Source organism: Falco cherrug, chromosome 4 (assembly GCF_023634085.1).
Source record: "Falco cherrug isolate bFalChe1 chromosome 4, bFalChe1.pri, whole genome shotgun sequence".
NCBI lineage: Eukaryota > Metazoa > Chordata > Aves > Falconiformes > Falconidae > Falco > Falco cherrug.
This window is the reverse complement of record NC_073700.1, coordinates 5,820,584-5,847,045: the sequence shown is the minus strand read 5'-3', so window position 1 is coordinate 5,847,045 and position 26,462 is coordinate 5,820,584. Positions and strand designations below refer to the sequence as shown.

Below are 26,462 nucleotides of genomic sequence, written 5' to 3'. Positions count from 1 at the left end.
GTGGTGGTGTGCAGGACTCGGCCCAAGAGAAAGAGAAATGCCCCTTCTCCTTGTCAGCTTGCTAGAATGAGGAGTATGATGGTAAAATTCTGATGAGAAATGCTTGTCTATCAGTAAGACTTCCTTATAGAGCGTTCTAGTCTATGTCAAGTGCTTTTTTTTTTTTCTCTCCAGTCATGTTGTCTGCCCAATACTATATAATACCACTAAATTTTTTTGTAATAGGAAAACAGGAGCAAATTAGAGAGAAGGGAGCATTACCTGCCATCTTCAATTAATCTTTTTGCAAAAGAGAAAAACAAAGCAAAACAAAGTTTTATGAATTCTGGGTTTAATTATAATTGTAATGAAATATATGAATGAAACTCCAGTCTCCCGCCGTCTTCTAAATTAGGCACCTGCAACAACTCAAGCTGGACTTTTGGTATCTGGATCTTGCCTGTGTAGGAATTAAGTCTGAAATCTAGCACTGAAGTTAAGTAAGTTGCTCTTCAGAACACAAAAGTAAGACTTGGTTGCAGCACATTGATGAGTCTGGCGAGTCTTCTCTCCTTGCCAACCTGCCTGGTGCAGAGGAATGTTGTTTGGCGTCCCTGCTTGGTGGCCGATCTCCTGAGGTGCACTCTGAGCCCTGTTACTGGCAGGGCTTTCGTTACCTGCAGCATCATGGCTGAGGTCTGCCCCAAGCTACTTCTCCTTTACTTTGTTGCTCTTTATGCCACAATCTTTCTATGTCATTTAACCTGCTTTCCTTGCTAGACTGAAGAATCTCAGGGTTGTTTTTTTTTCTTCTACCTTTGGCCTTGGTGTCACTGGAAGTTACTGTGCTTATTATTTTAGCCTACAGTAATTCTATTGTGTCATCCAGGGGGAAAAGTCAGCTAAGGGCTTCTCCCAGAAGAACGAGTTTTTCATAGCCTGTCTGGTTTACTTTGTTAAATCATAAAAGTTCATAACTTTGCCTTCCAGTTGTGGAGATTTGATGTTCAGTATCCCCCAGTGTTTACTTTCCATATACCTATGTGGAAAGCAGGCTGAGTGAAAATTTTGAGAAAACTGTAGCTAAAGTCAAGAATTGACTTACCTGTGAATACTGTCCCACACTAGAATGTGAGATTAAAAATATTTTTTTAAAATTGAAAAACTATTTTCTGTGTGAATGTCACTGCAGGCTTGAAATTATATTGCCAAAGTTTGGGACCATATCTGGGAAGATGCGTCCGGATGCCGAGATGCGATAGCAATGCTATTGCACTGCACAGGTTGCTGGCGGGTGCTTGTGTCGGAGTCAGCTGCAGAGATGATAGGACGCAGACTGGTACTTCCCAGAGGGGTACAAAATGTAAGCAAAATAAGAAAGAATTACTTCGGTACAGGTTTCTCACAAAATGGGAAGAAAAAAGCTCGAGGGTTGCCATTTAGAGAATGTGAAGGATCACACATTTTACCGTTGGCATTGGTCAGGTCATTGTCATAGCCAGCAGTGTTATCGACACAGGAACAGAAATCAGAGCTAGAAACTGAAATACCAGAATTAAATTACAAGAGAGAACACACATGACTACTTAAAAAAAAGCCCCAGAAACCCCCAAAAATTCATCAACCCCCACCTCAACTCCAGCAGGGTTTAAATTAAATTCACTTAAAAGTTTATTAGCCAAGAGATGATTACCTGTGGATTTTTCCACTCTGGAGACTTGCATCCATCCAGTGCTTGGGTGACGGCGGTGCATGGTCAGGAGCTGCTTCCCTACAGTCCCCCATCCTCCGAGCAAGGTGTGGTGAGGCTGGAGGGTGTCCCTGGGGTGCCAGACTGGGAGAGCTGCGTGCCTCCTGTGGGAGCTTCTGGTGCCACCCTGATATGTGGGGCCGACTCTTGTGACGGAAGAAACGGAGGCTGGGGCCACGCGGCGTGGCAGCCGGGTCCTCGGCATCCCTGCGGATGCTAGCGTAGGGCTCAGTTTGGTTTAAAAAGACAACAAGGCTTTTGTTTCTTTTTTTCGTGTCACTAATAACCTCAGGAGGCGAAGGTAAGCGCTTGCCGTCTGTGGTACCGCATCCTGTTTTGTACAGGAAAAGAAAATATTTTTGTTTTGCGGCTTTAATGCGCTCATTGTTGGTTCTGACAGAGAATGTATTCTGTGGGGCTTTACTTTGGTTTCTTTCACATTTTCCTTTTAAGTGAGCATATTTTTATTCTGTTCTCAGTATGGTTTTTCTGGTCACTCCTTCCACCCCTGCAGCTCCCTTGGAGTCGCCAAGCGTCCTGGTCTCGGCTGGGACACAGTTCATTTGCTCCGCAGTAGCTGGTGCAGTGCAGGGTGTTGGCTTTGGTGTGAGAGCAATGTCGACAGCACTCTGATGGGTTTGGTTCTATCTAGGTAACGTTTATACCAAATCAAGGACTTCGTTTCTCAGGCCCTGTCAGCGAGAAGGCTGGAGGGGCATGGGAAATCGGGAGGGGAACACAGCCAGGACAGCTGACTCGAACTAGCCAAAGGGATGTTCCGTGCCATGGGACGTCACGCTCGGTGTCTAACCCTGGGGAGGTTGGCCAGGGCTACTGATGGCTGCTGGGGGACTGGCCAGGCATGGGTCGGTGGGAGGTGAGCGGTTGTGTTCTGCATCACTTGCTCTCTTCTCTCCTTTCCCTTTGGATTGCGTTCCTCTCCCCTTCTCTGTCCTTTTCGTTATGACTGTTGTTATTATTATTGGTGGTGGTGGTTTTGTTTTATCTCAACTATTAAATTGTTCTTATCTCAGCCCTCGAGGTTTACATTCCTTTCCAATTCTCCTCCCCATCCCTCTGGGTGAGGAGGAGTGAGCGAGCGGGCGGCTGTGTGGCACTTAGTTACTAGCCAGGGTTAAACCACGATACCAGTGTCGGGAGCTAGTCCTTGCTCCCTTTCAGCTGGGTTTTATCCCTTTGCCTCATTTTCAGCAAGAATTGGCTTGGCGGCCTGCTATAAAATAAGAAATATCAGGTTTTTGTTAGGAAAAAATTACCTTCTGTACAGTTAGTGCTAGATTCTGTCTTTTTCTCCTGTAAAGTAGTTTAAATGTTCTCTGTTGGCAGCAAGTTGAGTTGATCCTGGGTTACACCTCAGCAGATCCTGTCATTCCCGCTTTGGTGGGAATGTGGAATATCTGAGCAGCCTTTTAAGCGTCCTTGCTTTGTGTTGCCTGGGGGTGATGTGGTGGCCAGTTGTATTTGGAGCAACATAACAAGCCTAAAACTAGAAGTGCGTGCCTGCTTGGGTTTTTGTTTTGGTATTTTTTTTTCCCCCTTGCCCCAGTGTGAGGTTGTGTGTAATGACTTTCTAGCAGCAGAAGTTCTGAGAGATGCTTGTTTCTGCCTTTTCTTTACCTTGCCACGTAATAAGTATAAAGATCTCAGTAGGGGTTTGGTTTACACACCTACGTTGAGTAGTACTGTAATACAGAATTAGGTGTGAGGCTCGTCGCTGTCGCTCAGAGATCTTCTCCTGACTGTTACACATTATATAAATGTATATACATTATATACATGCATATAAGTGTAGAGCAAACACTTGAGACTCATTTTTATAGCCAGTTTTTAATAGCGGTTTGCCAGCTAACCCATATCTAAGGGAGAAGCCCTAGTGACCCAGCTGCACCCAGCGGGCCTGGGAGGTAAGATCGCCTGTGTGTTATATATATATATATTATATATATATATATATATATATATAAAAAAAAAACATAAGAGGTGTGCTGGCACCTGCAGTCCTGCTTTCTGTGCTGAACTGGCCATGCCAGCAGCGTTTCTTGCTGGACAGGTACGGATCTGGGATGTGAGGTTTTTTAATTGATGTGCAGGAGAGAAAGCAGGGACTGTGCTGCAGTGCCCTGCCTGGGCGGCACCGAGTGGGACAGGCAGCGTGCTTTAGTGTTGCGGCGAAAGGGCTGATGTAGGTCTGTTGAAAAGCTAATTCTCTGAGTCAAATTAAGTAAGATTGAAAGAATCATTAGAATTCTGTAATGATTTCTTTAAAGCAGTTGTGGAGTAATCTCTGGCTGCATGATCAAGGGTGAAATATCCCAGAGGCAGAGGAGGGTTTGAGTGGCCTTGCACAGGCATCTGGATTAGATGCTGTTCTGGCTGGGGCAATAAAAACAAGATTGTAATGAGAGATACAGAGACTGCACCAAAACGGGCATGTAAAAATGGAGAAGCACTAAAAGGAGTTACAAATCACGAGGGAAACCTCAGCCCCCTCTGAAGACAGTAGTGAAATAGTCAGTGATCAGACAAGTACCCTTCGTTTCAATGGAAGCTGCGTGGAGCTACGCTGGCGGCTCTCAGCGTGAGCGCACGGGGTGGCTGTTCTTGGGGAGCTCAGTGCTGGGAGCGGTACTCAGCAGAGCAACAGGCTTTTGGGACCTGTTTTGAGAAGAACAGAGACAGTGAAAGCTGAAAACTTTTCTCAATAATATGCCTGTTGTGATTCTGATGATGAGGGCTGTAAGGTGTGTGCCAGGGCCAGTGAAGCGCAGCCTTGAATCACTCGGATGAGGGCAGGAGCTTGCTTTAAAAGGGTCTGATGAGGTCAAAGGTGGGAAATCTTGATGCAAGTTTATGGAAAACGCTGACAGTGATGTTCATCAGTGACCCTCGGGATGCTGTAGCAGTGTCTGTTGAAGGAAGCATCCTCACTTAAGGCACTGAATAGTAGTCAGAACAGGATAGAAGTATACCACATCCCCAGAATCCCAAATCCTAGCACTGCAGGTCTGGGGAAACTAGTGGTCCTTGTGCTTTATATGCACAAGTGTGTTTATTTTAGCTATTTGGTTCTTTCTCTGAAAAATCCTTTTTTTTTTTTTTTTTTTTTTTTTCTTCCCCTTCCCCCTGGATGTGTTTCTGTGGTGGTGTAAGTGCGTTAAACTGCATATACCAAATTTCTCTCGATCCTCAGACTAAACGGTTTGGCGTGGTTTGCAGGCTTTGTGTTTTTCTCGTAAGGAAACAAACCAGCAGCCCTTCTGCAGCTCCCCAGGGATGGCGCTTGCACTGAAATGAAGCGTTTCATTCAAAAACTTGACGTTATGTTTCTTCCTTTATCGTTTCCTGTGGTAGGATTCTGCTGGAAGAGAGGAGGAGAGGGAGAAGGAGCACTGAAAATTTTCAGGATTTTTGATTGAGATCTAACCAGCTCCATCCCGTGCCTGCTGAATTGCATTTATTTTCACTTCTAGAGGCTGTTTTGTGCCAAACTTGGCACCTTTATCTTCAGAAAGCTCTTCAGACACCCCAGTTCAACACTTTTGGTGAGACCACTGAGGCCCTTCATTTCCCAGAGGAGCTGTGAAGCAGCGTGAGAGTTTGAGTGCTGGGAACTGGGACTTGGTTGGTTTCCATGGCATGTCACTGCTGTTACTGACTGGTCTTGCATTAATATTGAACTTTAATAATAATATTGAAACGCAGAAAGCTTTTAAAAGAGAACTGGCTTTCCCTTCTTTTCTGCTTCAGAAAGATTCAGGCTTATAAACCATCTGCATCCTATGTATAGTGTTTCAGACGCATATGAAACTTAAAACCAAAGAGTTTTTCTGCAGACTCGCAGCAATCTCCTGTAACTTCTGCTTAGTAAAGCTCCTCTGCTCACATTTGCCACGTTTATATTCTTTGAGTCACCTAACCGCACTGATGGTAGGAAGTGGGAAGGGGGATGGTCAGTTCCTGTGAGCATGGCATTTTAAGCCATGAAATAAGAGCTGCAGCAGGAGCTGGTCTCCCTTATTTTTGGTTTTCTTATAGCTTGAGAAAATAAGAAAAAATGTGGGGGTCTCTGCTCGAACACAAGTAAGTGATACACATCTCTTCCGATACAGAACTGCAGTCCATGCCAGATTCTCGCTTGCTTTCTAACATAATGTTTTCTTGATTTAATCTGTTTCTGAAAGCTTATGGTGATAATTTTTGGTGTCGCTGCTTTTACTGAAGTTGATGTTTGGGAATATCAGAAAAATAGACGTGGTGTGAAATAACTGTTGTCAGTGTCATTGAGCTGGGTTTTATGGAAGGGCGTGCATCGAGCCCCGGCGCACACTGCTTTACATCCCTGCTGGGGAGCCTGGTGGGCTGTGGGCAGGAGGGAGAGGAGAGGTTTTAGGTGGATTTGAGGAAGATGCTGGAGTTAGTGAAGCAGTGTAAGAGGGAAAAGAAGGGTATGTCTGGTGGCAGGATGGGAAAGGCTTTGCTCCCTCCTGCCTAGCAGGAGAGGGTTGGGAGGCAGTCTGGTGCAGGGCAACGTGTGAAACTGGAGACGTGAGGAGAAACAGGCACTGGAGCCGTTGGTTGTGGACCACTCTAAGGATGGTGTTGGGTGTTTGTACCTGACTAACAAGCAGGATAACATGCCATTACTGGAGCTGACAAAAGGAGATAAATTCCATTGCAATGTGTGGCAGGTAAAGCTGTCACCCTGGGTTTTCCTGCAGCGTAGTGGGTGCTGTAGCTTCTTTAAAGACACCCTCACCCAGCTGTGTCTGTAACACAGCCTGAGCATGAAGGACAGAGGGTTACACTACTTGCCAGATTCCTGCTGACACAAGAGAGACATAATCAGCACCTTTTAACTCATGTTAGAGTTCCTCTTAGCAGGTTGTGGGTTTTAAATTCACATACATACATTAGCTCTGCCCTTGAAGCTCTTTGCTGTCGAGCAGTAGGTTTCTGCCTTAAGAGCAACCCCTTCTCCTGGAAAGGCTTTTTCTAAGGGTGGAAGGGGTGAAGAGAGAGAGAGAATTTCACTGTCAGTGACAGCATTAGGGAATGCCCAAGTGGCTGTTCCAGTTGGAAATACAGTGATGCTCGCACTGGGCATAATGAAACCTGTTAGCAGAGGTTAGAGGTGCATGGCATGTGCCCAGTTCGCAGCCAGATGTTGGGAAGAGCCATATTCCTGCTAAGGATTGTATTAAGATGCCTGGGCAAGGAATAGCTTTCAAAGTAGCTCTACATGTTAACACCCGAGGGTTTTGTTGTTGTTGTTTTAAATTGGTTGGTTCTGGGCACACACTTAATTGTCCAGACTCCTGTTAGCTGCAAAAATGTCCTTTACCATTACACAGATTCTAGTTCACTTACCTTTGTGTGTTTTCCTGCAGACAGGTTTTTAACCAGACTGGTGATGGTTGCTTTTCCATTTGATGTTCATGACACATATTACAAGACAGCATTAGAAATGGAGACACCACTACTGGGTGCATTTCTGGATGCAATAACCAGTTTGCATCTGGAATAGTTTCACATTTAGATGCTTGAAGAAAGATTAGAAAATTATGTTTTCCCACGCTTGAGTTGGACCTGATGGGTCACATTACCTGATGGTACGTCACAGCCTTTTGGAGCTGTTGACTTCTCTGATGTTGCAGAGAGCCTAAAACACTAAAGAATTAATAAAATGAAAGCTCCCAGAGCTTGTTTAACTGGTGGACAACGGGAATGGGTGAGTGATGGCAGTGATGGCGGGAGTAGGAATGCCCTTCCACTGCTTGCTAAGACTGTTTTCTCTTCCCTGGAGATGGCAGGGAAGATTGCCCCAAGGAAAAGTAGCAAGGGCTCCATGGCTGGGGTCGTGCTGCCTGCAGGACAGCCGGAGCCCTGGGGAGAGCCTGCCTTTGCCTAGGGGTATCAGGTTTAGGCATGGCAGAGGGCTTGAGAATTGCCCCTGAGCAAGCCCCCCTTGAGCAGGCATTCAAAGCCACGTTCGTCGTTCTGGATGGATGGAGAAATCCCCCAAGGTATTAATTCTTGGTGAAAGCAAACTTACAAAGTAGACGTTGTTTATCAATGCCTTTCCACTGTGTCTAGCCTGTAGAGTGTTTTTCTTTTAGTCCAGCATTTGTCATCCCTTTTACTCCTTTTACACTCTCCGTGCCTTGTGTGGGGGTACAGGAGGTGGGCTCGTCTGTTGAGGTGTAGGCTTTCTTTGTTTCAGCAGAATACTGCAAAAATCTCCTCCCCTGAAAGAGGGCTGGGTGAGGAGTCCTTCCATCGGAGCAGCAAACGCAGGATGCGCCAAATCTGTACCTTGTCATAACAGTTCGGGTTCTTGCTGCTGTCTATCACAGGCCTCCAGGATACATTTTATTTTAAACTGGGATTATTTTTGAACCTGCTGCCTGGAGACCAGGTGCCAAGCACAAGGTCTGAATCTGGCAGGTGCACTGGGAGAAAAGCTTGAGAACTGAAGTTCGGATTCTTGGGGTCAACTGGTCTCTTTAGTACTACACTCAGTGGAGCACCCACAATCCTTATATTTTATCTTAGCCTAATAGAAAAATGTATCACACCCTTCAAGACTGTGACGGCGTCTAAGAGAAATTCCTCAAAAATACAGGCTTGCTTCTGGGTGCAGACAGGTTCGTGAGGGTAAGGGGAGATACTTGAACAATTTCTCTGTGCCATGAAAGAGCTTCCCGGCGGTGCTGAATTCTATCAGAAAGTCTGAAGTTATTTTTCCATTTTAATGAAAATTGTGCGTGGTCTTAGACATTTTCAGAAGTTCCCACTAAGTTTTACCTTAGTAGGAGCTTTAAATGCGTATTATTTTATTAATATAATGCAAAAATTATCTCTGGAAAGCATCACCTGTGTCCTCTGCTTGGATTGGTTTTGAACAGAGAAATTGTAAGCAGCATTGTTCCTGTGAGTACCATTACAAACAGGCTGTGAAGTGCTTAAGCTTAAGTAGGGTAGAGACACAAGGACTGTGCATAGGAAAGCAGAGTTTTACACGTTTGGAAGTGTGTGCTCAGGTTTTTAGAGCTCTGCCTGTTGTGCATGCTTGGGAGGCATGGGCACGCTCCACGTCCAGGCAGGCTGTGACTTTCTGCCCAGAGCCGTCGCAGGTAACCAGGGATCAGGTGAGAAGTCAAGTCAGCCAGGCTCTCTGGGAATAACCGTTTATTCTTATTATTAGCCCATTATAAGGTTTGGCTGTTCGCGTAAACATTTTTTGTCAGTATGCACGTGCTGGTACTCTGCTCACGTGCTTCCGTGGCAGTTACGGCTGATCTGTCTAGGGGGGTTTGCACAGTCCGGCGCTGGACCAGAGGGCGAAGAGGAGGTGGGTTCTGTGTCGGCTCCTGCCCGCTCAGTGGGTGCAGAAGGGCAGGCAGGGGGGGCCGGCACCCACTCCCTCCTCTGGAAGCTTCTGGCAGAACCACGGACGTCTTGGGGGTGGCTACCTGGGCTGCCCCTGGATCTTCCTGATGGTTGTCCCTCGTCTTTTGCATTCCCAGGGGCACCCTGGAGCATGCTGGGCAGACAGTGGGTTTTACTTTCAGAGAATTCCTTGTGAAATAATCCAGGAAATCTTGTTTTCACAGATCATTTTATGGCACTTGAAAAAATATGTAAGGAAAGTGGATTTTTGTCTTGTGTGCAAAAAGCTGCCCTTAGGGGCCACATTAGAGATGAATAGAGAAGAACCATCTTGGCTTAAATTAAATAAAAAAGAATGAAAGCCACTTCTGTGGTTTCACCCATGCATATTTTTCTTGATTTAGGGCCAGCACTACATTTGGTATTTAAGGCACTTGTGGCTTTCCAAGTTCCTCCTCTTTCCAACTACTTACTGATTTTATTTTCTTCTTTGTGCCCACTTGCTCTTTGGATGTGCCATCGATAAATGCATGGGTGAAGTGCAGGCAGTAGGTGAACAGCAATATGTTCTCAGCAGTAACCTATATATGCAATACGTAACATGATATAAAATGCTGTCTTTTTAGAAGACAATGGTTTCTTTTGGTTTGTTTTTTTTTCTTTTGTTTTTGTTTAGTATCGGGTCTTGCTTAATGGGAAGTGGCGTAAGGCTTCACTAAGTATTTACTCTGCAAATGCCTCTGAGCACAAGTCCTAGAGCATTCGGAGCCAAGCTCAGAGCTTGTTTCAGGCAAGATGGACATGGTTTTTCAGTAATTACCAGTGGACGTTCTTTTGCCTTGATTGTTTGACAGGATTATGCAGTAGAAGTGAAAAACCTGTCTGTGGATTTATAAAAAAAGGATCAAAGCGCTCTACTTTTCAGTCACATAAGCAGGTTTGCAAGAGCTTTTAGCCTAGACATGAAAGAGTTGTCTAGTGCTTACTTGAAAGCCAGCAAGTAAGCACTAGCTCTTATTTTTATCAGTAAGAAAGGTGGTTGGACCAGCTTTCACAGTGATGAATCTCGGTAGGGAAGAGCAAGGAGCTGGGGTTTAGTTCCTTTTGCAACTTTACAAATGATACCAACAAGACAGTTCTCTTCCGTGGCAGTGGCTGGGGCGGAGCAGGGAACGCTTGGGGCAGCTGGTAACCTCATCCCAAGTCACGCAGGGGTAGCTGGGTGGGCTCAGGGTGCCTGGCTGAGGGTGCCCAGGGATGCAGCTCCCGAGTGCAGGAGGAGCTGTGGCTTTCCTCCTCCCGCTGCACGCGGGGACCGGCCGCGTCCCACAGCTCCCACAGGCTTCGGCACTCGCCGGGGCTGGGGCTGGTGCCACGCTTCAGTGGCCAGACAGCACCGCGTGGTTAGAGGTGTCTTCTCATCTCTTCTAGAGCTGATAAAGGTACAGAGGTTTGTCCACTGAGAACTGGATCGCGGAAGTAATTCTTGGGAAAATACAACGTGGCCAGGTTGCCTTTCAGTCGCAGGCACTGGCGAGACACTGAGTTCTGTCGTCTGTATGCCGCCCTTTTTATTTTCTGGAATTAGAGCTTCTCCCTTGTGGACTGTTTTAATTTCTTGCTGTGTCAAGCTACTGCTAATAATGAAGTTTTAGGCCTTCCCCTAGAGAGCCGGCACGCTGCGGCACTGCCGCTGTCAGAGGGAGCCTCGGTACCCAGAGCCCAGGCAGCTGTGTAAGCTCTTTCTGTGATGATGTGTTTGCAATAATCTATTAATCTGCTCTAATAATCTCCTCTACTTTCACTGCATTTTCCTGATAAGTGAAATTATGTTTGAATAAAACCTAGTACTTAAAAATTTCTGGTTTCAGCTGGAAAGATGTTTTAATAGTTTGTCTCAAATCTGCTGAAAAGCAGATTTTATGGTGGAAATGCTAATGAAGCTTCAACAGCAACAACTGGCAGCCATTTGGAGGAATTCGGGGGTTGTGTATTTGGGTGGCAGGGATCAGATTTGTGCCATCTGAATCTATTTTGGTCAGCAAAATTGACTTTAATATTTTATGCTCATTTAAAAAAATAAATAAATCTGAATTGATGTGCAAGCTTCTGCATTTTGAGGCCAGCTCTCAGCTAATCTTCCCTAGCAGTCTGTACAGCTCAGATTTCAAAGTCTTCATTCAAAAGGTCACATCCTGATTTAATACCATTAGTATAAACCCAGGATAATTTAGTTGATGTGGATGGAGGTGCTTGTCATTTCAGGGTTTTGATCTTAATATAAATCTGGCCCAGAGCAGGTTGCCTTTGTGAAGCTAAGGCCGTGTTCTTGAGCCTATCACAGGGAGGCGAATATTGATTTTTCACATTTAGATGAATCCTTTCTACATGATGCAGGTCACCTCTCACTCCAGCAAGATGCTGGTAATTTCTGTTAGTCCACTTTAAGATGGATATTTGGAAAGAATGTTTTTCACGTTTACTTTGCCTTTTTTTAATGGATTAGCATTCAAATTTCTACATTTGATACATTTTCCGCTTCTCACTACTGCCAGAAGTATATATATTCATGTGTTCATACGCAGCAATTTCAAACCGCAGGGGTTTTTTACCTCTTTCTTTTTTGCTGCCTTAGGACACACAGGTAAAGCTGGCATGAGGATTTCATGTAGCTGTAGGCTTGCCACAAGTCCAAAAAAACCCTAAATACAAAAATGCAGTATCCACTGTGTGCAAGTGGATATATGGCTTTATTTCCACAGTCCCCACAGAAATTAATCAAGAATGCTAAATTAAAAGACAAACAAAAAAATTAATCACTTCTTTCTTTGTTTTCCCACTGGATCATATCTTAATGGCATCTTGTAGACTGGAGCCTTTTCAAGGGACATTAATATTTTATGTAAGGAGGATTAATAAATAGCAGTAAAATGCAGCTTGAATGATTAAATCTCCTGAAGGAATGGTGCTTGTACTGTTCCTGCCACGTGGGACACATTTCTAATTCACAGTAACTTAGGTGTATTTTGCCAAATAACATGATGTGGTATACTGGGGCACTTGCATTTCTGTTTGGAGGAATCCTTTTGAAAAAAATTTAATTTTTGTATTTACTCTTTTATTTTGAGTGTCCATAGTAAAGAAGCAAGTAATTAATTAAAGATAGGATTGCCAAGATTCCACCTCTCTTGTCAGTCAGCTAATTTGACGTGATTATTAAGGCTGGATATATTGCTTGTAATAACTTGTGAGTGAATGGCTCACCCCTTATCTACCCTCCCTCCCTTTCCTCGGGAACTTAGATGAAATAGCACAAATTTTCTTTGGGATTAACAGCATGAAATAAATACTGACTTTTTTTTCCCCCCACTCTCCCTCAGGTTGCGCTTGCTCTCCTTTTCAAATCAAATGTCACATTGACTCAAATCCGGTGTTGGAAGCGTGCGGGGAGCTGCAGCACATCAGCCCAGCGCAATGTATCCATCAAACTGGAAGGAAGCCCAAAACCAAAACTCCGCTGGCCAAAATGCATCCTCTGCAGAAACCCCAAGGCAAGTGGCTTTGTCCTTCTAGCGATTGTGCAAGCTTCTATCGCACGTGGAGTGTAATATTTTAAAATGAATAGCTTTAATTTTTAGGTCACAGCAAAATAGGTATTTTTATGTTCTGAGGTTCAATTACAGCTGGTAGGGTTTTATTATCTTCATTTTTTTCAAACGTTACATAACCTCTTAGGGAAGCCTTCAAGAAGGAATTGATTCAGGAACAGATTACTTAACTTGTCAAATTGTGTTTCCTGTACTGTTTATATGCCTCATGCAGCTGCAAAGTTTAAGATTAATTTAACAATATTGTTTTCATTCTTTAATAATTTTTTTTTTTTCAAAAGTATTTAGTTAAGAATAGCTCATTGTTTAAACCTGGTCTGTTTTCCATTTATTTTAAGAACTATGCATAGCAACAGGAAATGCCTAAATGGAGTGAATGTATTTTAAAAGTGAGAAATGGAAGCTAAACCAGTCACGTGCAGGGGTAGCACGTGGGCTGCAGTAATTCCACAGACCTGCCAGACTCACAGCAAATAGGTGGCAATCCCAAGGTGTTGTGGAAGAGCAGCCAGGAAGAAGCATCTTCCAGCTGGGCTCCAGGCAGGTCTTCAGGTCTCCCCAGGCTTTTCTCCCTAAAACTTCTGAACACTAGAAAAAGACTGCAGTAAATTTCTTGGTGGAGGATAAATTGTTTCCATGTTTCTCCATCAGTGCAATGACGTGTGGTCTCTGTAATGTTTGTCAAGCGCCTCCACTGCCACCACCCTCTGCTTTGCAGAATTGGTTAAAATACTGTATGTAATGGGCACCTGCCTTAAGGTAGTTGCAGGTGCAGAAAGCGTATAATTTCAGAGGTGTTTGGAACAAAGGAGCGTGACCCCAAAGAAGATAAGTTTGTAAACCAAAAATTTTTTAAGAAGCATGCCTGTCCGATACGTGGCCATTGTCATGTAAGAAGAGAGAAGGTATTTTGGTCACTGTCAGGGTGGGTGTGCTGTGCAAACTGAGCCTCTGCACCACCACCCCTCCCGTTCAAATGCCTATACAAAAGTAGTTCTCTGATACACGTTCATTAAACAACTACAAAGAAAACTTTGTATTTTCTGACTCTGAAAGTAGTCCTTGAATGTTAAATTGGTGTATGAGTTCATTCTTGAAACGTCTCATGAAGTCTGTGTATTTATGGAGCTTTTACCTTGAGGTCTTGGTTGTTTAACTGGTGGGTGTTCCATGAGTGTTGTTAATACTAACAATAAAAAGGAATGGCAGAAGTGTCTGTTCAGTAGGAAATGGAATTAATTCATCTGGTGCAGATCCTTTGCTGTTGTTCTGATTGTACTGATTTCCAGTTACTGAGGACGTAGCTTGCTTTTTATACATAGGTATCTCAGAAAAGTTGGAGGGAGCCTACTTAGCTTGATTCAAATCATGCTTAAAATTAGCCGTGTAGGTTAGTGTAATCTCTTTCCATCACCGAGATAGGTACTGCTTCTTCCTTCTGCTGTTCACACCCATCCAAGCTCTCTCTCCCATTACAGCCATAAGCTTAGAACCAAGGAAGCCAGTGTATCTTACTGGTTAATGCCCTGAAAAGAACCAAAGAAGCCAGCATATCTTACTGGTTAATGCTCTGAAAGGAGGGAAATTTTTAAGGTGGTTGTTGAGGTGAAATAAACACCCAAGGGTAAAATGCTTTCTTGACTAGTTACTCTTGCTGATACTTTTTTTTTTTTGGCAGGACTCGGTTTGTTGGGCTTCTTGATGTCACTGTAAAAAGTAGCCCAAGAAGAACAGGAGTCCCAGTGAAAATTCCCATGAGAGACTGTTGAGAAGTACCCAACAGTCAAAAATCAGGCCACCTCGTGTTGTCTTAGACTAAGCCAGGTTAGCCAAAGCTACAAGTCAGTCTTACAAGTCTTGGATGTGCCAGTCATCTTCTTGAAAGATACTTCTTTGTCATAAATTTTAAATGATGATTTTATTATTTCACTTCTTTATAATAAAATTACTTTTTAAAAGTATCTGCAGTTAGCTTACCTATGACAGTAGAGAACAATAGGTAACGATAACTTTGCAAGGAAGGGAAGATGTCACAGGGGGTTTTCTCTTCACTTTTATTGAGTTTGTAAATTTGAAATGGCTTTTCTCCTTTGTATAGTTCATTAATCTCCTGTTATATACCCAGTAAAGAGAGAAAAACAGTTCACGCCTCTCCAGGAAAATTAAATCATAAAAATAGTACTAAAAAAATAAGTTGTTTTTATTGAAGTTGACATTTCTCCTGTAAACCATCTTTGCTTCCTCTTAGTGGCCGTGTTCAGAAAAAGTGGTTGTGAGAGTGTGGTGATTTTCTTGCAGCAGACATAAATCTTTCCTCAGTTTCTGATTAGTATTTTTATGCAGCAGCCTTTCTTCCTAGGGCTTTCTCTCCCTAGAGCTACAGTGATCCCTCCTTAAGGCCTCTTTCTGTTTGGTTTGTTTGGTGGGATGTGCTGGTATCACCACCTGTAACTCCAGGAGCAGTTCTCTACCCCTACCCAAGGCTGTGCTGTTGGGTCATTTATTCTTTTTTGAGTGTATTCACTTCCCAGGGGATAACCCTTCATAACCTGCTTCATCACGTCTATTTTTTTAAGTCTCTTGTCAAGGGACATTAACTGAAATAAGTAAATGTGCAAGTGTGACTCACACCGCTTGCATTGCTTTTTATTAGGTCCTCCCAGCTTTCCCAGTGAGTCACGACAGACCTGCCACCACTGGGATGATTGATGGGGACGCCTCCATCAAGTCGCTAATAAATGTGTTTTGACTGTTTGCTTTACTGTAGAGGAGGCAGTTCTGAGAGAGCACTTCATGGGCTGGGGGGCTGAATTAATGTGGTGGCTGAGGTGCTTGTTTTGCAGTGAGGGAAGGGTCCTTACTCCCGGCTGCTTTACAGACCCAGGGCCAAGCTTGGGCTGTAACTTCCCCCTGGTTATTTAACCATGCCTTTCTCTTTTCTCATTCTGTCCTGCTGCTTCTTGTTATTTCAATTGTTCCTTCTGCAACAAAAGATTCCACATCTTGGTTTCTGCTTCTTCCAAAGAGCCGTGAGCTGCTGTGTAAAACCTTCAGCAGGAGGAGGACTGGGAAAACACCATTCCAGTGAGTGGCTTCAGCCTTCAGGTGCCACCTGAAACGTGCTCAGCGATACTAATATCCCTTCCATGCAGCTGGGTTGCTTTCTTCACCACTTTACTTGTTGGTGCGCAGGACGGGCGCTGGAAGCTGCATCCAAGGTCCTGCTGCTTTGTGGCTGGGACCTGGCGCGAGAAAATAGCAGCACTGGTTCCTGTGTGGGCTGGGACTGGTGGGAGGTGGCTTCAGAGGGCAGCCAGGAGTTCTGCTTGGGCTTCCACTTCGGATCCCGAATCCCCACCTACAAGCATCACCTACTCTTTTTTTTTTCCAGGGCTGACTGTGCACTCGGTGCTGCTGCTAACGGCACGTGTAAGAGGAGCTCATCTAGTATTGTTTGGTTTTACTGTGCAGATCTTTCATTCAGTCTCTTGTGGAAGCCTAAAACGGCTTGGGGTTCACAAGTCTGTGTTGTGCTGTGTAACTGCTGCCTTGTAAGTTCTGAAGGTAGGCTTTCTGTGTCAGTGCTGGAGTAGACAGCTTAGGATTTTGCTTGGTAAGTATTGCTTGATCAGGTCAGCAGCTTTGTCTCCCTGCTGATGTCTCAGTTTCTCGAAGTTATTTCAGTAAATAAAAAACCAGTGACTAACAGCAGTGTTTTTTCCTCCTCCCTTTTTGCCCAGCGCAGCGTGTGCTGCCCGGGATGAAAGCGCTTCCGTGGTCGGCAGCGATGCTGCCGTTAGCGCACACGCTCTGGCAGTGGGCTGGGGGCTGTGGACTGATCTGAAGCTGTATGAGGGGCCTGACGGGGGCTGGGGGGGGGGGGGGGGGGGGGGCGCGGGTCTTGCCTGCCTTGTGCACCTTCTGTACAGAGCCTAGAGCTTGCCTTTTCTCACTAGACATGCCAAATGGCTGTGTGGATACTTTTTTCTTTTTAAGTTGGGGTTTTTTTTGGTTTTTACAAGGAGAAATGTGGCCGGGCACTCACTGATCCCACAGCGTACAAGTGAAAACCTGGTGAGCAAAACGTAGAGCTCCACCATCCCGTTTATATGAGAGATGATTTTCTTTCCCTGCTTGCTTGTTTGTTGTTCCAGTGTAAAATAGGTTTTGTGATGGTGGTTTCAAAATTGAACTGTAACGCCTTTATTTTAAGACAGGAATTCCAGATATTTTTGGGGACTGGGCGAATCAGTCCTTTTATAGGATGTGTCCCATTAAATCTCAGATCCTTAGAAGATGTGATTTTATTCTTTGGTGCAGAAATAAACTCAGTAATATGGGTAGTTTAAAACCTGACCTATACTCAGAGCTCGAAACCTCTTGAACAGTCTTCATCACTGACCTGAGACAATGACCGTCCGTAGCAGCTCAGCATCAGCTGGAGCAGGGAGGACGTCTGGGCTGATGTGGAGCTCACAACAGATGCAGAGCCTTCTGCAGGGCAGGGACAACAGGAATTGGCTTTTTGAGTGCATATGCCTCCATTTAGCCCCATAAAGAAAATAACTCTGAAATTAACATTCAGAACAGTTACTAATTAAAGTTCTATTACAAAGCTAATCACGTTATGCTGATGCGCCATATGGACCATTTAAAAATTGGAAATGCTTGAAATAAATTGTTCCTGACGTGTTGTTTAATAAAACGCATATTTAGAGTTTCCTCATGTAATACGTTCACGCTTTGGATAGTCTAGACTGGCTGGGGTACTTGGCAGCACCCTGCCAGTAGCCTGTACTTTGGGAGTAACCACGCAGTTGTTTTTCCTACCTTCTAGTGCGAGGTTGCTTTCACTGTATGAAACTATAGCGACACGTGAACCTGTTACCATGGGTTACTGCTTGCGTATTTCCAAACCCATTTACTCTGCAATCAATATAAGGTCTGAATCATTTTTTTAAAAAATTACTTTACATTTAAATTCTGGGGGTTTTTTTAAGTCCTGTATTAAACTTGGTGCCTTTACCTCCTAGTGAATCCTTAAGAAGAGCATATACATTCTTACAATGTGTTTTATTTATATCGTGTATAACTCAGTGTAGAACCAAAAGAGGAAGGAAATTTGTGAAGACTGTACCACAGAAGAGAAGGGGGAGGGAGAATGAAAGGAAGAAAAGCTGTTACGTTCTGCCTGTGACATTTTTGACCAAGGCACTGGAATCCATGGTGGGATTGTTTATGGGGGATTTGTTTTGGGTTAAGAGTTGTGTATGTGTGTGTGTCCACCCCTTTTTTTTTTTTTTTCCCAGTGTAAGAGATTCAACAGAGTGCCTGAGTTTTTGAAAGGTCATGGGAGGGGAAACTTGTTGGTGTGATTGAGATGGTGAGCACATTTGCAAAAATGAAGTGTGAGCTGCGCATCCTGTTTGGTAACAAGGAAGCGGTAAAGTTCTGTGAGCCTCTTGGTTTGCTAACACATCCGATACAGCTGTAGAAATACAAAATAGAACCCTGTCGTTTTTCTTCAGCAGCTTGCTTTGGTGTACAAAATACTTTGGGACTGCACCTGTGCCATTTATAAGGGATGGTGAAAGAAGGATACCCCTCGTTCTGCATTGAGCGCTTGGATTTTGTTCCCAGTAGGGTAAAGAAGATGGAGATTCATCCTCCTACTTTTTCCCCTCTCTTTTACTAGTACCTCCTAAGCCTGTCCATCTCAAACCTGGGCAGGAAAGAATTCCTCCTGCACCTTCTCGGCCTTTGCCAGCTGATCCCAAGTCGTCGAGGAGCTTAGCACCTGGAGAGGAAGAAATACCAGTATCAGCAGGAGTCAACACACTCATTGAGAAATTTGAAAGTATTAGGTAAATATGGCTTTGCGAGATCTGCTTTTAATCTCCATCTTCTGCGTCTTTAACTTAGAATATAACAATAGAAAACATTAATTGTAATTGTCACGTAGAAGCTCCTCTTGGGATGTTTTCTACTGGAAGTGCAAAACTTGACTGACTACACAATGATTTTTTTATTTCTTTTCTTATAAAAGCATGTATTTCAATGACTTTTAGTTTGTAACGTACAGTTGTTCTTAAGGAGCTTAAGCCCTGCTGAATCCGGTAAGTGTTCTACCAGACATAAGTGGCCCAGAGTCTGCTTTCAGAAAGTTGATTTAATGTCAGGTTAGGTTTTTGCATTATATGAACTTGATTATCGGGATTGAGTTTTCTGCTAAGATTCAGCGAGTGTCAGCCATACTGTTAACTTGCTTCTTGGGGACAGAGGAGAGTTAAATCGCAACGTACTGTGAAACAATGTCACACAGAACAGCATTTCCTCTGAGACTTTATATATGAGGCATTAAATAGGACAAAATATATGTATTTTGCAAACACATGAAAAAAAATCACTTAGCTCATCAGGCAGATCTCTCTGAAGACCAGATCTGCCTGATGGAGTGATTTTTATTTTTTTTTTTTATTATTATTTTTTTTTTTGTGAAGAGGGAGGTGGAGACAGAGGCACCACGCTGTGCCATGGAGCATGTTACCACCTGGGTGAATCTGGTGGAGTGTCTTTCAATCTGCAAAAGCGGTGCCTTCTTGTGCTTCAAAAACATCCTCTCTCTAGCAGAAAATACTGTGCCCCAAAGGCTTTGTTCTGTTGAAGAACGTGAGTTCCTGTTTAAACGGACCCACCACAAAACGCTTCTTTTAAAAGATGATGATTCCTCCCTCCCCAAACCTTCAAACCGGAGTGTTCTTCAGGGCAGCATTGGGAGCGTTAAAGGCCCAGGATTCTAGTGGGGCCATTTCAGTAAAACTTACGGCTAGAGGTGCTGGGTTTTTTCAGAGGTTGTTGGGTGAATATTATTGCAGCAGTGTGCGCACGCTTGCCTCCTAGGATTGTCGGGGGGTGCCAGATATATAACTTGAATCAAACGATAATCAGGCCCTCTGTCTTTTGGGGCACTCTTGAAACCTCTGAATGTTAATGGGAGTGACTGTGGTGCTTTGTCTTCACCCGCAGGCAACCTGTGCATATTCTTCAAAGAAACCAGCTAAATTTAGCTCTTAAGATGGAACCTGGCCTAGACTCATCCAAACAGCCGAGCTCGTGTGACTGTGATACGGTGGCTTCCAGCAGCTCTTCCACAAACGAAAAAAGTGAACCGGATGAAAATGAGCCAGACGTACTGTGCAGCGTGGATCTGTCTAACACAGACATAATGAAAATTAAAGAGCTAAGCATAGGCGATAACAAAAGCCATGAAGACTGCACTGCTGTGACTGTGAGCAAAGAGCCCTCTGGAGAGCTTGGCAATAAAGACTCAACTGCAGAACTGAACGGTAATGGTAAAATTCCCAACAGAGACAGTGGCATTGACAGTCCTTCTTGTAGCGTGGCAGGGGAGACTTTCCCCAGCGAAGAAGGTGCCGAGCAGAAGAAGCCCAGTGTAGCTGGGAACCCAGGGGAGATGGAACCTGACAAAAAAGGCACCAAACCTGCCTCTGCCGAACAGAAGAGAGACTCTACGCAGGATGAAGACAGTGACATTGACGAGGGAAGCAGCGAGGAGCAAGAGACGGCAGAAGCACCAAAGTTAGAGTATTTGGATGTAAACAAGGTAAGGTAGCTTGTGCGTGGCTCTTCATTGCTCTGAAACAGTTCCTGACTCTGGCCAGAGATCCCTTGCATCGCTGTCATACGTTGTTTGGGTTTTTTTGTTTGGTTGGTCTTACGTCAAAGGATCATGACAGTCGTCATAATTTCCTGCTTGATGCAGGACACAACTTGTTCCTGACCTAGCTACTGTCTTTTAGAAAGGTTCCCAGTCTTAATTTAAAAGGTTTCATATAAGAGCGTCCATCATAGCCAGAGGCAAGTTGTTAAAACTTTGAGCGCTTTTCTAAGTAGAAATTCCCACCTTGTGGTTCTGTTTGGGTTTGGATAGGCTCAGCTCCTGGTTGTTAGGTCACGTTGTTTTCAGTGGGGCTGCATGATGTGCAGAGGGCTGGGGCTGGCTTGACAGTGCCTTTCGCAAGGTCAGGGCCTTGCATCCTAGTAGGACATGCAGGATGGAACTCTCTTCTAACAGCATTTTTTTTTTTTTTTTTTTTTTTTTTACATAAAGTCTGTGCTTCTACAGGTGTGACTATTTCTTGAGTGCAAAGAAGTTTTTTGGAGGGTAGATATATCAAATTACTCTTTAGGAAGCTGCAGCTAAAAGAGATTCTCTTTGAATCCAGAGTGATGTAGTCCAGGCTGTTGTGTATTTGCTGCAGCTGTATAAAATTAATGACAGATTCCTCTGATTATCTGTTAATCAAGACAGTTATTTTTAGAAATAGTGATGATAAAATGGGTTAGTTTCTTCCAGAAAAAGAAAACAGAAGATGTTTTGAGCAAACTGTCTGCAAAAGATTCCACTTTTTGGTTGGTGGGTTTGGGGGTGTTGTGTGGTCCATCTGTCCATCTCCATGTCCATGTCCCGTCCCCTGTCCCCCGTCGTTGTCGTCCGTCCGTCCCCCCCCCCCCCCCCCCGCCATCATGACTGTAAAGTTAATATACTGGATTTTTCTGTTTTTTAGAGACTGTGATGAGTACTAGCAACTAGTGAACTGTAGCATTCAGACCTTGGTTTGTGCGAATCGTGTGGTTCTGCTGAAATCACCAAATATATCCCAATTTGTATATGGCAAGAGCTTGTCCCTTGGGAACTACGGCAGTTAAAACTCATTCACTAGCTTCTGGGTCAAACTAGCCAGGGTCCATTGAAGGGTGGTGGAGGTGGCATGTGGGTATGTAGTGCACAAGAAGCTCTGTCTCTCCAAGCAAACGGGTGCTGTTTCAGAGCACAGTTACGTCTCCGCAGTGTCCCCTTTTTCTCCAAGAACAGGAGGCAGCCTGCTGAGGCAAACATACCTACAGGAAGGCATGAAAAAGCCCCAGACTTTCTCTGATGGGTGCATTGCTTTATGCTGCCATTCCTCCTGCTGCTTTATCTCAGGCTGGTGCGACTGGCCTCCCGTTCCTGTGGTTCAGATGCTGCCTTTGTAGCCGGTGGCTCTTCCATACGGCATTGCCGTGCTGCTCTTTCTGCAGGTGTGATGGATGGCAAATCCACCGGGTGCTGGCCCAGGCTCAGGCAGAGGGGACCGGGAAGGACCCAGCAGAGCCAGCAGCAGTAAGGGCTGTTTCCCAAACCCAGCTGCTTTCTGTAGACAGGGAGGACGTGATCTCGTTCACCTCTCTGTGAGTCCACAGTCCCACTTGGCAGCTGCTGTGGATTCCAGAGGAGGAACCCGGTGGCCTGTCCCACCTCCACGAGATGCAGGGAGGCACTGCATGTATCGGACGTGACCACCCTGGGCGTGGAAGGCTGTGGTGCCGACTGCCTTGGGCTTGTGGAGGAATAAATCCATGGCAGTATGGGTCAGGGGATCCAGCAGGAATGGAGGGTCTGTGCTGCCGAAGGAGACCTCTGTCTTTTATCTCCTGTGCAAGAATTTAATGTGGGGTTCCGCAGGAAACATCTTAGTGATGGAGAACCCAGTGAACAAACATCTGTCTATTAGCACGTGTTAACACATCATCTAATGCATCCATTGACATCTGGTGTCTCCAGTAGTCTGCAGCGAAAGCTTGTTTACCTCTCAGATGGGCAGCACCACCATCGTGGTGCAAGGCTTCTTGCCTGCTGCTGTTGGTTTTCCCTTGTGCGTGTGTTTATACGTACACACACACACTGTGACATACCTCAGTTACTTTATGTTCATAGTATGTATGTATGTGCATGTGTGCAACTGAAGTGCTATTTAAAAGATTGTTTATTAGTTGCAACATGCCAGCAAGAAAGTAATGCATTAAATTAAGAAAATCTTTCATCTGAGAGTTAAATTTACTGTTTGGACTAGGAATGCAGTATCAAAACAAGTGTGGCAATCCCAAGCAGAAGACTTTACCATATGATTAAGAAGTGCTTTACTGACAAATACCAATGTTTTCTAAAACATCACGAGTTTTGATGGCTGTTGTTAAGTCTTGTTCCTTGGGTTAAGTATCCAGATAGTAAGAAATAATGCTGACAAAACACAGTTGTGAGGTTATAATTCTCTGTAGTATGCTTGGTGAATTTATGAGAGACATATCTCTAGGGGAAGATTTTGGGGTTTTTTTTGTTTGTTTTCTTGTGTTACTCTTCTTCCTCAAGTGCATTTATGTGATGCTTTTCAGGTTCTCCCTTGAATTTTGAGTTGGTTTCACCATCCAAAAGGCTGTTTTGACACTGACCAAGCCGCACTGGGTTAGCTTGCTTTTGCAGCCACGTGGAGGGGGAAGGCTTAGAGATGCGCTGCCTCTTCTGTAGTGTAAGGAAGGACTGTGCCCTCTTCTAGGGATGTGTCACGTGAAGCCAATTTATGTGTTAGGTGTCCACATCATCCTCCTGCTCTCCTCGTTGATTCTGTTGCAGGTTTGGGGCACTATGGACTAAGGATTAGGGTTAAGGGCTGGAACCTCCAGCAAGGAGAGCCAGTGCCATTTGAAGTTGACTTGTTCAGTAGTTATTCTTAGGCTGGAAGTTCACATCACCCTCACCAAAAATTTTCCAGAAAGCAAGGTATCTTCCCTACCTGAAGGAAGAGAGGAGTGTTTGGTTGCCATCAATTGCTGGCTTGAGAACTGGGGAGGCCCCAGCTCCTCCAGAAAGCTTTGTGTCGGGAGCCACCATCTTTTTCCGGCTTCCCCCTTCCTACCCCTAGTACCAGGCTTTGCAGCTGCACGATGGAGGTGTCCAGCACTCATTCAATATGCAGGTTTCCAGAAAGCTTTGTTATATTTGGAGGAGGATGCATAAGAAGTACAGCTGCAGAATGATTTAATGATGGCTCAGTAACTCCTAGGATATCAAGTTAAGTGAAGCTTATGAATAAACATAAGTAGGAAAGAGAAATCAGATTTGCTTTTTACTTCTCTAATTTTCTACTTCAGATATCTCTCTGTCTACTACTCAAACTTTCACATATCCCATGGCCAGAGGAGTAACGTTGCCTGATATATGACTCGCATTGTTTTATTTAGTCTAGGTTTAGCTCTGCAGTGTGATGTGGCTTCCTTTGGGAGTCTGCAGCACAGTCTAACAGGTCTCACTATTAGCACAAAATTATTGGAATATGTTTTAAAATCTCAGGAGTGACTTACTGGTATTTCCAGTTATCTTTTATCAAAATGAAAATGAACAAGGGGAGCTTATTCGTTTTGATAATGTCTCAGAAAATGTCAGGAGCTCCAGGAACTGAAGCATGTTAGCCTTGATGGTTACAAAAAAAAAAAAAGTGACATAAAAGTGAGACTGGGGGGCTGTCATGCTCTGTAGTCATATACCGAAGGCTTCTGCCAGCTGCTTGGCAGCAACAGAGTAATGCTTCTGAGACGGCTAACACTTCTTCATATATTTTTATTTGGGTATTTTTCACTAAGAGTAATATGTGCTTGCTAGTAATCACCAAAAAATGCCTTTCTCCATCTGTCCTGCTTCCTGCTGTGTAAAATAGTAATAATGAAGTCCCACATGGGCCCTGTACAGTCACCAACACACACTTCCATTCTGCCTGTACGTGGCTGGAGTTTCACTTCTGATTTCATTGTACAGTTTGTGTTGGAAAATGTGACCTGCAGTCCTGTAAATCAGACATTTGGGTAAGATTATCTCCGTGTATAGTCTGAAAACAATTTGCGTAGGTCAAGGTTGTAGCCGTAATGCTGGTTAAGAAAAATCAGATATGTTCTCATCATCCTTTTTTTTTTTTTTTTTTTTTTTTTTTTTTTAATATCCTAAGGAAAATGAGATATCAGTGCAACAGAGATGACAACCAAGCATAGGACAACTTTCCATTATTGCTTTCAGCATTTTTGAGTATGAAGTTTTCTGTGATCTTTCTGAGACTTTCAGTGTTCTTTGTAAGGGTGACTGGTGGGGTTTTAAAGCGTAACTGTATATGATTTTAACCTGAGCTGTATCTCAGCAGCTTTGTCACAAGATTTGCTGAAAGCCTCTTGTGATAGAGATGCTGACTGAATATGGTTGTGCACCACCAACTGTGTGAAAAATGGTTGCTGAAGGGTATTGCCTGAGTTTTCTCACATCAAGCCTTTGGTTTTTACTCGGTGGGTGTCTGGCCAGCTCAGCAAGTGGGTTCACAGGCAGCGGTGATGGGCTTGTGGCCACTTCATTGCACAAATCATTGCTATTCCACAGTTGGTATCTGTGATGGGGTACCTGAAGAGCAAATGCATCCCCCGCACACTCACAGCTGGGAGTCTGACCTGTATGAGACGCTGGTTCTGTTTGTTTTCAGGCTGGGTGTTTCATTTTGCTTTAAAACGTTTTATGGACAGTTACATCTGGAAATGAATTTTTGAGCCTTCCGAAAAGAAGTGAAAGAGCATCCTGCTACTGCCGCTTTGAGCGCTGGGGTGAGCTTCCTGTGTCGTGAAGCCAACACCTACCGCTTCCCTTTTCTCCTCCTCCTGGTGGCCCTGCCAGCCAAGCTGATTCAGCAGGGCTCTGCAGGAGGTGTGCAGCTGTAACACGGGAGCAGAGGACAGTCGTAACACGCAACAGTTGCACCAAGCAAGTCGGTCAATAAGTGCGTTGGGCGAAGCAGGATGTAATCCGCGTTTGGGTTTGCAAATTTGTTCTCCTTTAGAAAGGTAGACCATTAAATACCTCGTTCATAGTGAACCGAATGATTCTGGCTTTGTCAAAGCTGCCCTGCCATGGCACAAAAGAAGATTAGAAGAATGGGACTGCCTCACATTTAATTAATTAATCTACTGTTTCATTTAAAATAATATGTCCATCGAAAGGCAAGTATGTTGCAAATTAGTCTAAAACCCATGCCTATCTGTCCCTAGCAGACAGCAATTGAAGACAGAGTTGCTCTTTAAAACCGAGCCCAAGCTGAGACTCTGTTCAGCCGTTGTTTGGTATTTAAACAGATGTCAGCAAGTTTCTTGGAAATATAAACTGATTTGCAGATGGTGAAGGTCAGGAGGTTAAAAAGTGCCTACACTGTGTAAAGATTTACTTCTGAGAACAAATGTATTTGGTTGGAAATAATTATTTTTCAGATTCTGAATTCAAACAAATGAAAGGATGCTCTTGGCAGCTGGCGAGCCGGCTGGTTACGTAAGGGCCTTTCATTCAGGCGCTCTTCTGTGCCCAGCAAAACTGCCGGATGAATTCTTTCTCAGTGAGAGATCCTCATCGTTGGAGTTTGAACAGCCAGCAGTGCATTTCGTTCTAAGCTGTAATACGTTGTGTTTTCTTGTAACAAATTCAAAGCTTTGTTGTGCTGTGAATTCCGTGCCCCTCCCCCAAATATATATACATATATCATGTGAATGGATGGATCAGGATGTTGTGTAGCATGTTAGAATAGCTTAAAAGAGTATTTGAGTTGGTTTGAAGTAATTTGAGTAGGGGAATCGGCAGAGTACCTGTCAAAGCCTTATTCATGGTGTGGTTGCCTGGCTCCCGGTTTGTGCCTAGGAAGAGAGGGATTGCTTCAAGGAAAGGCTAACGCTGTTTCTAATCCAGAAAAGCTGTTCCCCTTCCTTCAGCTAATACTTGCATCACGGAACTGTGGGTACTTCATGCTAAGCTAATTGTCGTGTGTTCATGCATTTGAACTTCATGCATTCTCGTCAGATAA

At 44.2% G+C, this 26,462-nt stretch overlaps 1 protein-coding gene across 7 annotated transcripts in view; it reads left to right on the top strand.

Annotated features, from left to right (window-relative positions):
* Window positions 1–26,462, top strand: part of FGD3 (FYVE, RhoGEF and PH domain containing 3) — a 111,696-nt gene that overhangs the window by 47,969 nt on the left and 37,265 nt on the right. For 5 of the 7 annotated variants that reach the window (XM_055709282.1, XM_027812602.2, XM_027812600.2 and 2 more), the window contains exons 2-4: window positions 12,520–12,690; window positions 18,443–18,611; window positions 19,774–20,371. In XM_055709282.1, the coding sequence (XP_055565257.1) occupies window positions 12,520–12,690; window positions 18,443–18,611; window positions 19,774–20,371 (938 nt within the window). Of the gene's footprint in view, window positions 1–5,738; window positions 5,831–12,519; window positions 12,691–16,688; window positions 17,974–18,442; window positions 18,612–19,773; window positions 20,372–26,462 lie in introns of those variants that run through there. The other 2 variants (XM_014284159.3, XM_055709284.1) reach the window with 2 other exon arrangements.